Here is a 13,351-nt window from a genome sequence, read left to right on the forward strand (position 1 = left end):
CCGTGCTGCCAGCACAGCAACAGCATCCTGTACCTGGTAATGAACAAAGTTTCAGTACCTACAGGAACATATCTAATCTTACTATAATTCTATGTTGCAATCATACTAGTAAGAAAATATACAGTCTTTATTGACACGACAAAAGTACAGCGACTTTCGTAAGGTCTACATGTATAACTATCTGCAGGGTCGTACCCAGAGAGTGGTTGCTAACGGTAAAGTCAGCGAGTGGAGAGTACTCACTTCGGGGGTACCTCAGGGAGGTGTACTGTCACCCTACCTTTCCTCCTGTTCATGAGTACTCGAGACGTAGTCTACAGCGACACTCTTGATGTCGGCTACGCGGACGACGTGGGTTTGTCCAGGTCTATCTCCCTGGGGAAGGATCGCGTGGATAACAGTATGAGAGAGGAAGCGCTACAGCTTGATTCCTGGGCGGAGTGCAATGACATGCTGCTAAACGGCAAAAAAAGTCAGTCTCTGTTGATCTGCTTCAGCAGAAATATTCCACTTTTACCGCCATTCTCTCTCGGCGGTGAACCTGTACCATTCTCAAGGGTCGCAAAGGGCCTTGGGTTCATCTTCGACTGCAAGCTGTCATGGCACGACCATGTACAATCCCTCGTTTCAAAAGCATCGAGCAGGCTGCACTATCTCAGACTACTGACTAAACAGGGGATGTGCGTGGCTGACCTGGTTCAGATTTACCGGTCACTTATTCGTAGCGTTCTTGAATACGGTCACGTTCTGCTGGTAGGTTGCAGCAAAGAACAATCGGACAGTATGGAACGTGTACAGAAACGGGCCCTCCGTATCATCTCTCTCGGGGGTAGGCGATCAGTTCCCAACTTACCTTCCTTAAAGGAAAGGAGAGAAGCTGCTGCAGTAAAGCTCTTTAAGGACATGTTAAGACCCGAACATCCACTGCACGATCTTGTGCCTCCTCAAAGACGCACAGTTACCGGCAGGCAACTGAGGAACAAGAACGCGTTCACTCTCCCCAAGGCAAGAACTGACAGACTGAAACAGTCGTTCCTCCACACTGCAGTCAGACTTTATAATGACTCTGTTTCCTAGCATTACCATCAGCCTGTGAGTTCGGATCTATGCTTAGTGTTTGTTAATATATTATGTATTTTTGTTTGTTGACATTCTGCACGTATAAGTTTCTTTGTAACAAACATACGCGATTCAGGGTATACCATGTGTGTATTTCCCTGCCTATGTACGTTTGAGGAAGAAATAAATAGATAAATAAATAAATAAATAACAACTACTTACAGCTAAACAAATCTATAAGTATAGATACATCAACATAAAGGGCCTAGCATGTCATTTACACTATTGGTTCTACGGTATAAACAATCATGGATATATTTGCCTACTTGTACACAGTGAGGGTTATCGCCTCCCAGGATGTAGTTAAGTTTATCTATCGAACAGAGTAGCAAATACTTTAGAGCAAGCAAAATGTAATGTGAACAGCTCTGTGCGTTTATCATTATATCGAGAACAATCCATAACATAGTGGCGTTCGTCTTCGATCTCATTTGGGCAAAATTGACAAAACCTCTGGTCACGGGGAATTTTAGAATATCTTCCGGCTTCTATATTTAGTTTGTGACAACAGATATGAATTGCCCGAAGCAAAGTGAAAGACAATCACCGAAACGTTGAGTGTCGGTTGTATATAGGAATTTGCTGTAAATACGGTCGTTGTTTAGTTATATTCCAACGTGGGTAAATTATTTACGATAAAAAAGCAGCTCACATTACAGCATTGAATTCATTGTGGGCATTCTAATTTTCATATTGATTGTAGATTACAACAAAGCTAAGATACATCAGCTAATAGACAATTTTACAACTGGACGTACAGATCATTCTTAGCTGTTTCTTGGCTTGGGCAGCCTGTATCCTTCGCGAAGGCCCCTAAGGAGTGTTCTTGATTTTATTCCGCTATACGGGGTCCTCCTTCTAGAGTTAAGACAAGCGCCCCGGTTTGGAAATTTGACCTTAGCCTTACTTTGCACGCATAGCCCGCTTTTCAACACCCCGACACACATAAAATTTAGTACGTATACACTTCCCCTTCAATCATAGAACTTGAATGACGTAATAAAAGCCAAACACCTCAACGACCCTTCAAACAACGCTACTTCCTACAAGGAAATACAATCAAACAAAGTCTTATTCATTTCACAACCTTCTTTTAATTCTTTCGTAAACGTTTCAGCGACTGTCTGTCGCCTTCATCAGTACAGACATCAGTATACAGTACAAAAATGAAGACGACAGATAGTCGCCGAAAATGTTTACAAATGCAAATCAAGAGAAGGCTGTGAAATGAAGAAGACTTTGTTCGATTGATCTACCAACTTGATGAAACTATTTACAGAAGGGAATACAATATTTGAAGAATTACTCATAATCTACGTGCACTGTCTTTCACTGGTTAGCAATATTAAGGTCAGCGATCACCATTTACGTCGACTATTTTTACATTAAAGTTACGACGTTATAATGTACAAAATAGGAACTTTCGTTTTCCACTGGTTTAGAAATAAATATAAAACATGATCTTTCGTGCATCAAATCAATTCTTATTCAGATCATAAAAGAATAAATACTGTGAGTGTTCTTGACTAACAATCGACTACATGGCTTCGGTCGTATAGAATCTTTTGGCATGTAAATTCCTTCTTTATATTCAGAACATTGCAAATTTTGCGATTTAAGTAATCCCCTCAAAGTATGCATTTAAAGCATTACAGCTGCGCCACAATGACATGCATTCAAGTGATAAAATCTTTTAATATTATTCTACATATGTTTCATACTTGATAAGAATATTTATTCCATGTACATGTAAATAGTAACCGGTGCAATGGCCGAGTTGGTAGAGTGCTCGCCTTGCATGCGGTAGGTCGTGAGTTCGATCCCCGCCTGAGTCATACTAAAGACTCTAAAAATGGTACATGCTGCCTTCTCTGCTTAGCATTCAGCACTAAAAGAGGAAGAGTATGGAAGTTAAACACACATCACTATCAGCGGACCAGCTCCCTGCTGTAGTGGCTTGCACATGTGTGGCCCAAGGGCTTCGAAGTGGAAATGGGCGCCACCCTACGCGTCTGTAGATGCATGGGCAAACTTTAACTTTTTAACTTTAACATGTAAATACCCAAGTTAAGTAAAGGTCTAAAAAATAAAAAAAATCGCAAAAATTTACCTCTTCTACCTTCTTTGGGACAGGAGAATTGTTGGAACAGATATGTTTTACGGTTAAATGTCGAAAACTCATTACATATATGATTTTGTCTATATTACTTCGGTGAATGAAGTTACAAAACATAGGTTCGATCCGTCCAAAAAGTCAAAATCTCTCGATACTGTATGAAGATTGTATAAAATGCATTTTACTGCAATAACAATTTTCTTCTTATGATTGGAATTAACGGGCATGTTTTTTTTTTCAATGAGTTGCCTGGTCCCAGTCATCTAAAAGTATGTCCCTTTTTAGTTTATTTTAAGTTCTCTATTTTACTCACAAAATTACAGAAAACACAAGGCAGGCAATACGCAACTATAAATTTTATCTAGTCGACGGAGATATCAAGGTATTATACGATTTTCAAAAAAAGCAGTTACTAAAGCAACTTGATCAAAATCATATCCAGTTGCTTGAGTAACTGCTTTTCGGTATAGTATGTACATAATGTGCATGTGGCTAAATCACTAAACGCCATTTGGTTTTGTCTATTTTGTCTCTTCGTTTTGTTTCCCAACCACGTCCCAACAAGCTAATGCCCATCGTCCTTCCTTCCATTTCCATTCTTCACAGAAGGTTGAATCAATCACAAATTCCTGGCTCCATTTACCAGCAGGAAAGACTCTTTTACCACCTACTGAGTTACAATGTTTGTTCACCTCACTGTTCAGGGTCTTGTAATACTTGACCTCTTCCCAAAACTCCGGTCCCTCATTTGTTACACGTTGCCAAAATGTCTTATTCAAGTAGTCGTACATCATATAATCGATATTGCTCATTTTCCTGTGGTTTTGTTTCTGTTCTGTAGTAAGGGGGATGTGTTCTTTCTTAGTATGTAGAGCATGCAGTCTGTCAGTTGTGTGTAGAATGTCGTAAAGTCTCCAGCAAAACTTCCTTCTCAGCAGAACTAAGGACTCCTCCCAGTACTCTGTTATTAGGACCACCGAGTACCAACCCGCAATGGTCCTGTGTAGAAAGAAAATCTAAATAATTAATATGTTTCGGAAAATTATTCCATACCATTGGCACCTCGTACAATTCGTCAATTTACGTTCTTTTCTTAGAAACAGCATCTTTTCTCTCAAAGCAACAGATTTCAAGAGACTCGCATCGATTTTGAAGCAATCTTTCAATTTAAAAGCTCTCACATAGCAATGATAGCTAATTGCATTAAATATAGATTTCTTATTAAGAGAACAGAGTCTATTTTAAGTCACAATTAGTGTTTTAAGGTGATGTTTGTAAAAAGTCACAATCATTTGAACAAAAGAATATCAAATACACAATAGCTTATTTAGAAAAGAACTAAGAAAAATACAACAATTCCAATTTCTTTGAATATCTTAGAAACATTTTGGAAGTAGCTATAATCTTTATTTAGAATAATTGTCAAATTTCTGTATGGTTCTTTCAAATTTAAGAATATTTTCAAATATTTGTGGACTTTGCCTATTAACCCCATAAACGTCACCCCAAGTGTTGCCTCCGTATACTTTTAAATTTCACTGCGGGTCACTGGTAGATCCTTTATGGTAGGCCTATGTTGCATGACACCCAACCATACTTCGCAAGGATGAGTGAATTGGTCTCTTCCCATCCCACTGACCCTTTACAAATGTTACAAAAAATGGTATATAATGGGAAATAATGGTAGAATGAAGTTATCATTATTAATTAAGAAACCATGCGAAGTATCAAATTCCACATCATTTGAAAGTTTTACAGAACCTGGGGAAGAATGATAAAGTTGAAACAGAGTTAAAGAAATTGAAGTTACTGTATTAAATTACCTAGACATATAATTACAAAGCTTTAAAATTAATTCGAAATAACGGCAACAAGCATCCGCACGGTGACTTTGAATGGAAACTACTGGATGTATGAAGAAACATGCTTAGATATCCACGTATGTTGCCAAATATTGCTTATCTTGTGAAATTGTGAAGTTTCTAGTAAACCGATTGAATCTCTCTGTACTTTTGTAATGTACCGATGAAACTTCTCTCTCGAACTGACCTGAACATGCTTATATGTTGTAAAATCTTCGACAGCATCAGTCGACATACATACATGATATATATTTATGATTATGTAATATACATTATCTACCTATAATTCAAATTGTATTTTTTTTTTAATTTAATTGAAAGGTTTTTGATAATGTATGACTTATCAAGTTTGCTGATAGAGGGGAATCATTAGCATTCATACATAAAGTGAAACTGAAAGAAATTCACCTTTTTAGTGAAATATTATGAAAATACAAATATAACCCACCTGATTGTTTCGTATATTTGGCTTTCATTTTTGCTGGCCATCAGCCTCTTCGGGAACCCCATAGTGTATGCTTGAAAATTGTGATGTTTCGAATATGATCTTTTCCGGTCGTGATTTCTATTAAGAAACGCTCCAAGTGGATTTTTGTTACGGCGGGAAATTTTATTCTTCCAAAAGAAGATTGACCGAAAATGATTAAGAGGCTCCCGAAAGATGCCGATATACTTGGTGCCGGGTTCCATGACTCGGTCCATGGCTGGCTTGTTCATGACAGAATGGTGTATGATGAGGTTGTATTTTCTTCCAGGGGACGGTCTACAGTCGCTCTTTGTCAGCTTTCCACTGTGGACTATATTTCGGTGGGTTGGTTTAAATCCAACCCACCGGTTGACATTAAAGGCAACCTAAGCAATATCACATTGTTAAGAGTGGAAATATTCTAAATATGGCAGTCTGTATAATATTATCATCTAATGCACTATTTTAGCACATTTACATCATTGTTTCATAAATCGAGTCGTTAAAAACAGCGCGGGAATGGGTTGCAGAAGGGTTCCAGATCAAGTCCTTATTTTTATTTTGGGGGGGGGGGGGGGTTACAATAATAAGAAATATCCTCGAGCAACTTGTCTCTGGGCTGTTTTTAACCGCTCAAAGTATCAAATTATGATGTGAATGTGAGAATACAGTGCAGTAGATGTCAATGTCATGCAGATTGCCTTTTTCAGAATATTTCCACTTTGACGCTGTAATATTGCTTAGGTTGCCTTTAAATGAATATGTTTCATCTATACCATGAAAGAAAGGGTTAAAATATATAGTTTTTACCTGCATGTATGCAGGTATGGTTTTCACGGGCGTGGGAAAATTTGGAAGCTGGGGATTTAGGGCGCTGTATCTCGAGAACGGATGGTGCGAGCACAACGATTTTTAGTACGTGGGTTGGGGGTGGTGACCTGACACTCAGGTTTGATTTTGGGCCTCCTGGCGCTTGAACTTGATACTGTATAGGTTGACCCTGTTTTGGTGTGGTTGGGGCATCCTCCCAATATCTGCTTGGTTGTTAAAACAGATTACGGTTGGGTGTAGAACCATCATCTGGCCTGGGCCACCTCTAATGTATCAGGTTACTTTGTATCAACAGTGTCTAATACCAGATGATGTACTACAAATTGTACCTAACCAATTTGAGTTTGCTTGTTAGTCTTTGTGGTGTTTTGAGAGCTGTGGAGTACTGAGTTTAAAGTTCTGGTACAAGTTCTTTTACCCTGTTTGGCAATCAGCAGAAGACACAACTCTCTAAAGTGAAGGAGAAATGTATAGAGCTTGAGTGTAAGAGAAAGGTATGTGTATGATTTTTCCTGTGTTTCTTGTAACAATTGTTTCTTTGGGGATGCCATTTCCCTATTGTATGCAGGTAATTTGTAGTTTGGGGCTAGTCATATTCGCTTGATTTTTGGGCCTGCTTAATCTATAGTACGGGCAGGGTTAAGTGGTAGAGGCTTTGTTCTGTTTTAAATTTGTTATCGTTTGTTGCATTTTGTCACTGCAAAAATATGATGAAATTGTTTTCCCCCTCTAAGCAACTGCTCATTGATTTGGGGGGATGTTTGCTGGGTGTTCACTCTGACTACAACAGCTTTCTGAACTTTTTAAAGTTGCCAGCAGCTTGCCATTTATGAATGGGATTGACAAGGACATTTTGAATAGCAAGTTCTGCTGTTAAATTTGGTTTAGGTACTTCAAGAAATTTAGGTTTTAGTTGGATGGGTTGAATAAAAATATCATACCACCCTGGGGACTAACTGTTGTTGCTGGATGGGGGCTACCACTATTCATATTGTCCATGGAACTACTGTAAAAATATAATTGGTCAAATTATGCAAATAACCTTCCAGTGTCAAGTGATATAACACCCCAGAAATAAATCTTTAATGAATATCATTGCCACACTAAGGAGATTTAGCAGCTCCCTTAGGTCAGTACATTGAAATAGGAAGATATTAGTACTGAATATATCATATGTGACAGAATAACTACATGGGCCTTCTGAGACAAAAAAAGGTAGGAAAGGTCGTCTCAACAACTTCAAGGTACTGTGGTTGGTTACATGCTTAAGAAATCCAAAATAAGTTATCATATGTTCATCCATGCCCAAACTTACACATTCCGAAAATGGAATTTTAAACTTTTGCATGGTGCACAACCAACACGGTAAAAATCTCACTTTTCCAACCACGCAACCACGGACGAAAAGAAAAAAAAGATAAACAATAGGTCTACAGACACCCAATACATTTCATGCAGGCCTGAGGTCTACGAACTCTTGTTTCCTGATGTTTTTCATACTTTAAGGAAGAGAAAATATTTATTTGTATGTCGATGGGCGTACATTACCGATTTGTGTGAAAGTATGTTCATGCAATATTTTGTCCTTGGTACGTGATGCGTGTGTTTATCTTAAATGACAGATCTTAAATTACCTTGGGTATGATAGTTGATTGTGTATTGCCTTCCTATGACGCTTAGGATAGCAGATGGTCATCCCGTGGTTCCGGCCGAACCTCGCCAGGACCATAAACGTGGAGCCAGAAGCTGTCTTATGAACCTGGATAGAAATAATGTGTTTTTAGAAGTTATGTACAGAAATAGTCAAATTCCAAATAAGATATATTTACGTATTACCACTATCATAAGTGAATGAGAGCTTGTTATATTGCATAGTAAGAGACAAAACTCTGTTTCAACTATGAGTGGCGTTCAAAAGGTTCTCGGTCGCACCCAGAGATTCTAAATCCAAGACATCGTTACAACCTAATGTTACATGCACAACATTAAAAACCTTATTTTTATCATATAATGCAATTAATACATGATTCTTAAAAAAAAGACATGAAAATTTGCAGTATTATGTAATCGTCCAAATATATTAAGCTTACATCACCATTATAGATACAGACATTCGCTTAGTCCTAAATGCTATCGATGTGCCCGAGTTACCTTGATGAAGACAAAGTTGGTGACAGGACGGCCACAGGTGGGAAGGCTTGCTGGAACTAACTTTGTTACATTGCTTTGTGCTGTGGGGTGGTATCCGGTTTGCGTTAGGCTCATCCGGTTTGTACTAGTTTCATCAACTCTGCAGCAAGTAATACAAACAAATTTATATTTCTAATGAATTAAGATAAGTGTTTGATTGTAAAGAATATCCATCCCTACATTTTCAATATAACAAAGAAGCGAGAAGAAGTCAAATTCATTTTAGTATCTAATAATACTCTTTTGGCTTAAGACGGACCCATGGCCTAAAATAAAGTAGTATTCTATACATCGATCGTAACTTTTGATTGCTCGGTCGCACTACGATGAAACTTCACACAGTTTTAGTACTACTTTAAACACATTGAATACTTGTGATTTTTGTTTTCTACATGCCGGATTTTGGGTTAGAAATAAACATTTTGGTTAAAAAAAGTGTTGTTTACTTCATGAGTCTAGTCCCAGCTGGAAACAAGACTTTCAATTATGATATTCTAAAGGATGAAAGCCAACCATAACTTATCATTTTTTATCCTAGTTATTTTGTTTTAAATTAGGATTATATTGTTGTTTTTGGGCCGAAAACATCAGAAACGACCATTTTTTTTTTTAATTTTTCGTTGAAAATGCACCATAGTCAAAAACATTAAATGATTATACAAAATAACCTCGGACAATTTTGATAAGAAAGGGATAATAGGTAAATCTTGAGTACAAAAAAGATCAGTACTCTTATTTTGAGCTGGGACTTAAGCCGTAAATGTCATTATTTGACCACACTGACACCATTCAAGGATAAAGGGTCCTTACGGTGCCTGTTTACGTTGAAAAGTTGCAAATAACCACAGGTTCGAACGCGCGTTCGGTTCGAATTACGTAATGGAACATCATGGAACACGTGTTCGAATTCGGCTGGACAAGGGAACACGCGCCCGAACTCGGAGACAAATCGAGCGTGCATGGGCCGTCTTAGCTCAACAGAGTAGTTTTTTTGTAATGGTAGTTATATTGCAATCCATACATAGTATGGGGTTGCAATATATTGTTTTTCCTTTGTCTCTTCTTCTTCTCCTGTCAAATCTTCAAATGGGATTAATTCTTTTCATTTTTTGGCTAAATGAGCTGAAATTTGGCAGGCTGGTAGAAATAGCAAATACCCCCAGACAGTTTTTTCACTTTTTTGATAGAGGCCTTAGAATTTATGATATTTAGGGTTTTTGGTCATTTTTAGACAAAATATGTATATTTTGGGTCCCTGTGCCCTGGTATTACAAGCTAATGACATGAAATTTGGTACAGAGGTGCATTGAGCATATGAGCACAGAAAACCATCAAAACTTTCTTCGTAGATTACTTCAAAAATGAGTTATTTTAGGTTTTTGGCCATTTTGACTAAAAATGTCTATTTTTGGCTCCTATGCCCTTGTATTAAAAATAAATGACCTAAAAGTTGGTACATAGGTGCATTTGACATATGACCACAGAACCCCATCAATGCTTTTTTCATTGTTTACTCCAAAAATGAGTTACTTTAGGGTTTTTGGCCATTTTTGACTAAAAATGTATATTTTTTGCTCCTATGCCCTTGTATAGAAACCAAATGACCTGAAAGTTGGTACATAGGTGCGTTTGACATATGACCACAGAACCCCATCAACGCTTTTTTCATTGTTTACTCCAAAAATAAGTTATTTTAGGGTTTTTGGCCATTTCTGACTGAAAATGTATATTTTTTGCTCCTATGCCCTTGTATAGAAACCAAATGACCTGGAATTTGGTACAGAGGTGCATTTAACATATGCTCACAGGACCCCATTGACAATTTCTTCATAGATCACTTCAAAAATGAGTTCTTTTGGGATTTTTAGCCAGTTTTAACTAAAAAATGTATATTTTTGGCTCCTATGCCCTTATATTGAAACCAAATGACCTAAAATTCGGCATGAAGGTGTGTAGGACAAGTGCCCACAGTACTTCATTTTCCCTTTGAGCAAACATTACTTCAAATTGTTGAATTTTGAGATTTTTTCAAGGATGAAGATGGATTGCAATATGCTGTATTTGCTCCTAAGCAAATGTCGGCCTTTCTAGTTATTTCATACATTTCATGTATATGTAAATTGTTAGTTTGTTGCGACGTATACCTAACCCATGAGGGTATGCATGTACAATAATCTTCATTCATTTATTCATTCATTCATTCATTCATTCATTCATTCATCCATACATAAAGACAATTTGACAAAGGTGAAGGTAGTGGACACAAGCCTTCGGATACCCACAAATTTGTCCAGCTGTCATTTTCTACTAACCAATAAGTAAAACTTTGTCTCAAAATCAATAATAGAACATGCCCAAGGAGATGGGTCTGTGACGAACAGACTTGTTGATGATTTGAAGAAAATGAATTAATAAAATTTTCTTATTTCTAAGGGTTTTATACTAGATTCTGCACTGTGACAGCAAAGCTTAGTTTGAGAGCACTCGTGCACTGATGTCCTTTGAAAAAATAGTTTTCTTACCTTTGGGTAATATGGAAATTGGCAAACTCAGGTTTTACCGCGGTCGAGTTGTCCTTCCATCCCGATAGGAAACTAATGGACATGTATATTGCCACACAGCTTAAAGAAAATGCAAGAAACATGAACTCTCGTGCCATGATGGACTTGTCTGGTTCCCTCAGTTAGAACGTTACCGTCTGATCTCGTAACGTCACCACTCTCCAGCTGCAGAAGTGAGACAATGACAAAAAAAAAACGAATGAAAACCCCGTGAGGTATGATTTATATCTAATCACAATGCCGGTGCTACTTTTCTTTTATCTATTTCGCTAAAAAAAAATAAAGTAATAGAACTGGGGAATGGAAAATGATCTGGCACTGCTCATATCATAATATATACTCTTTGTTCAATCTACCAGAACCTTTATGGAAGGAGGCATGCCTGGGTTTTATGGCGGGTAGGTTCCCTATCTGGTTGTGAACATCGTGTACTTTGGCGGCGGTGCTGTGTTTACTGAATCTGTACTAACTAGGACTTTATAAAGCGTTCACAATGCGTTACAAGTATGACTAAAAAGACAGCCAAACACACATATCATAAAAGCATTTAGTTCAAAGCGTTCACTCTGTTTCAAAGAACGCTAATCATAACGTTATAGTATTATGTTAAAATGATATTTGCAACCGATATACTGGCCAGCTAAAAATGTTGACATAATGTCGAAGTAAGTTGCAGAAACTTCCCATGCTGTTATTAGATTCCATTGACACAAATGATACCATATACAGATACCAGATAATTCCTATCGCTGGCTATAACTTCCCCCCTCCCACTTTGAATCCATGACCTTGTATCCACCGAACTATAGCCTGCCCTCTCCTCATTATGGGTACATCGTGGGTAGTGCATTAAGCACAGACTGTTACACCAGGCTATAAACATTGACATTAAGGCAGCAGTTGACTGGAGCGAATTCCACCTAATTCAAAGAGGATTTATCTTTATAAAAACTCTAGTAAACGGGCTTTAGTTTCAGTTTATTAGTGCTAGCTCAATATCATTTTTGCAGGGTATTAAACATTGAAGACATAGTTGCTTATCGAATAGCACGATCTCACAAATACAGCCTGTACTGGGTGTGGTTGACCTCCTAAGTGGGGCTTCTGATTTGAGTCATGGGTTTAAGGCTGCTAATCAATTAATTTGATCCTCAAATGCTTCCATATACAGCAACTGCTCTCTCACACTACAGGCTGAATTAAATGATACGATAGACGAAGAAGCCTTGGTTGAATTTGTAATGGTGATGTCAAAAAAAATCAGGTCAGAGCTTGAGGCTGCTAATCAACTAGTTTTATCTGCGCTGCAATGCTTCCAATCAGACAAGAACGGACCACTAGAGAAAGGGGGTGTTTCCGCACGTTTTAGAAATGATTAGAACAGTAATTAGTCGTTTAGTGCGAGAGATATTTTAAAATGCTCGTTGCTTTTAGTGAGAGGTTTCTTTAGACCCTCTGAAACATATCTAGTAGTGACATTTTTGGGGCTAAAGCTACAGACACAAGGCTTTCAACGTTTGAAAGAGTTTATATACTGAAATGTCAAAGTGTCAAACCGTTTTTCGTGCGATTGACTAGCTACGATTGACTAGCTTATGTGTTATTCTATTAAATACATATCAGTAAGAGCAACATGAAACGATATGTTATATTCAAGTGATCACAAAGACTGAAACGTTCTGAATTAATATTGATTGAAGTATCACGATGTCCACATTTATGTATATGTGTACCCTTAGAAGACAATGGCGACACCCACACAAAATTATTATTAAGTAAATAAAGTGTTACCAAAATATTGTTTATGATACGTTAACATGCATTGTTTGTGATACGTTAACATACTAATTATCATTGCTATCTTATTATAAAGACGTAAGAAATAACAAATTCTGGACGCTCTTACCTGTTAACATTTATCGGATCCACAGGATAGTCGGAGTATGTAACACATTTGACCTTTCGTGACTTCTGCGTGACGTAGATTGTTAATTACAAGTTGACTAACCAGTATGGTCACATGGTACTGGTGTCCTTCACCCCTAGTCTACGAGTCGTATGCACAAAAACAGAGGCTCTTCAGTTCAAAACTTTAGGTCATTTCATTTGCAATATCAGAATACAACTTACATGTTAGAGGCAAGCACTAATAATGAGAATAATAATGACATTAATACATAGTCCATAAGGCCGCAGCAAGTAAGTT

At 37.6% G+C, this 13,351-nt stretch overlaps 1 protein-coding gene across 1 annotated transcript; it reads right to left on the reverse strand.

Annotated features, from left to right (window-relative positions):
• Positions 1 to 3,218: 3,218 nt before the first annotated feature.
• LOC118432690 (galactose-3-O-sulfotransferase 3-like) lies at positions 3,219 to 13,345 on the reverse strand. The gene is made up of 6 exons (XM_035844297.1): positions 13,052 to 13,345; positions 11,107 to 11,310; positions 8,546 to 8,684; positions 8,029 to 8,153; positions 5,546 to 5,887; positions 3,219 to 4,234 (listed from the first exon to the last, which is right to left on the reverse strand). Exons 2-6 carry the CDS (start codon positions 11,241 to 11,243, stop codon positions 3,757 to 3,759), a joined length of 1,221 nt encoding a protein of 406 aa, XP_035700190.1. The 5' UTR covers positions 11,244 to 11,310; positions 13,052 to 13,345; the 3' UTR covers positions 3,219 to 3,756.
• Between the last annotated feature and the right edge of the window lie 6 nt (positions 13,346 to 13,351).

The sequence above is a fragment of the Branchiostoma floridae genome, chromosome 16 (genome assembly GCF_000003815.2).
Source record: "Branchiostoma floridae strain S238N-H82 chromosome 16, Bfl_VNyyK, whole genome shotgun sequence".
Classification (NCBI taxonomy): Eukaryota; Metazoa; Chordata; class Leptocardii; order Amphioxiformes; family Branchiostomatidae; genus Branchiostoma; species Branchiostoma floridae.

Excerpts from the sequence above, each read along its gene's own strand:
- LOC118432690 (XM_035844297.1), bottom strand. The coding sequence starts at position 11,243 with ATGGCACGAGAGTTCATGTTTCTTGCATTTTCTTTAAGCTGTGTGGCA. Across the intron at positions 8,685-11,106 it reads AATTTCCATATTACCCAAAG|AGTTGATGAAACTAGTACAA; the intron begins GTAAGAAAACTA and ends TACTTGCTGCAG. Across the intron at positions 4,235-5,545 it reads CAAATATACGAAACAATCAG|GACCATTGCGGGTTGGTACT; the intron begins GTGGGTTATATT and ends CTTTCTACACAG.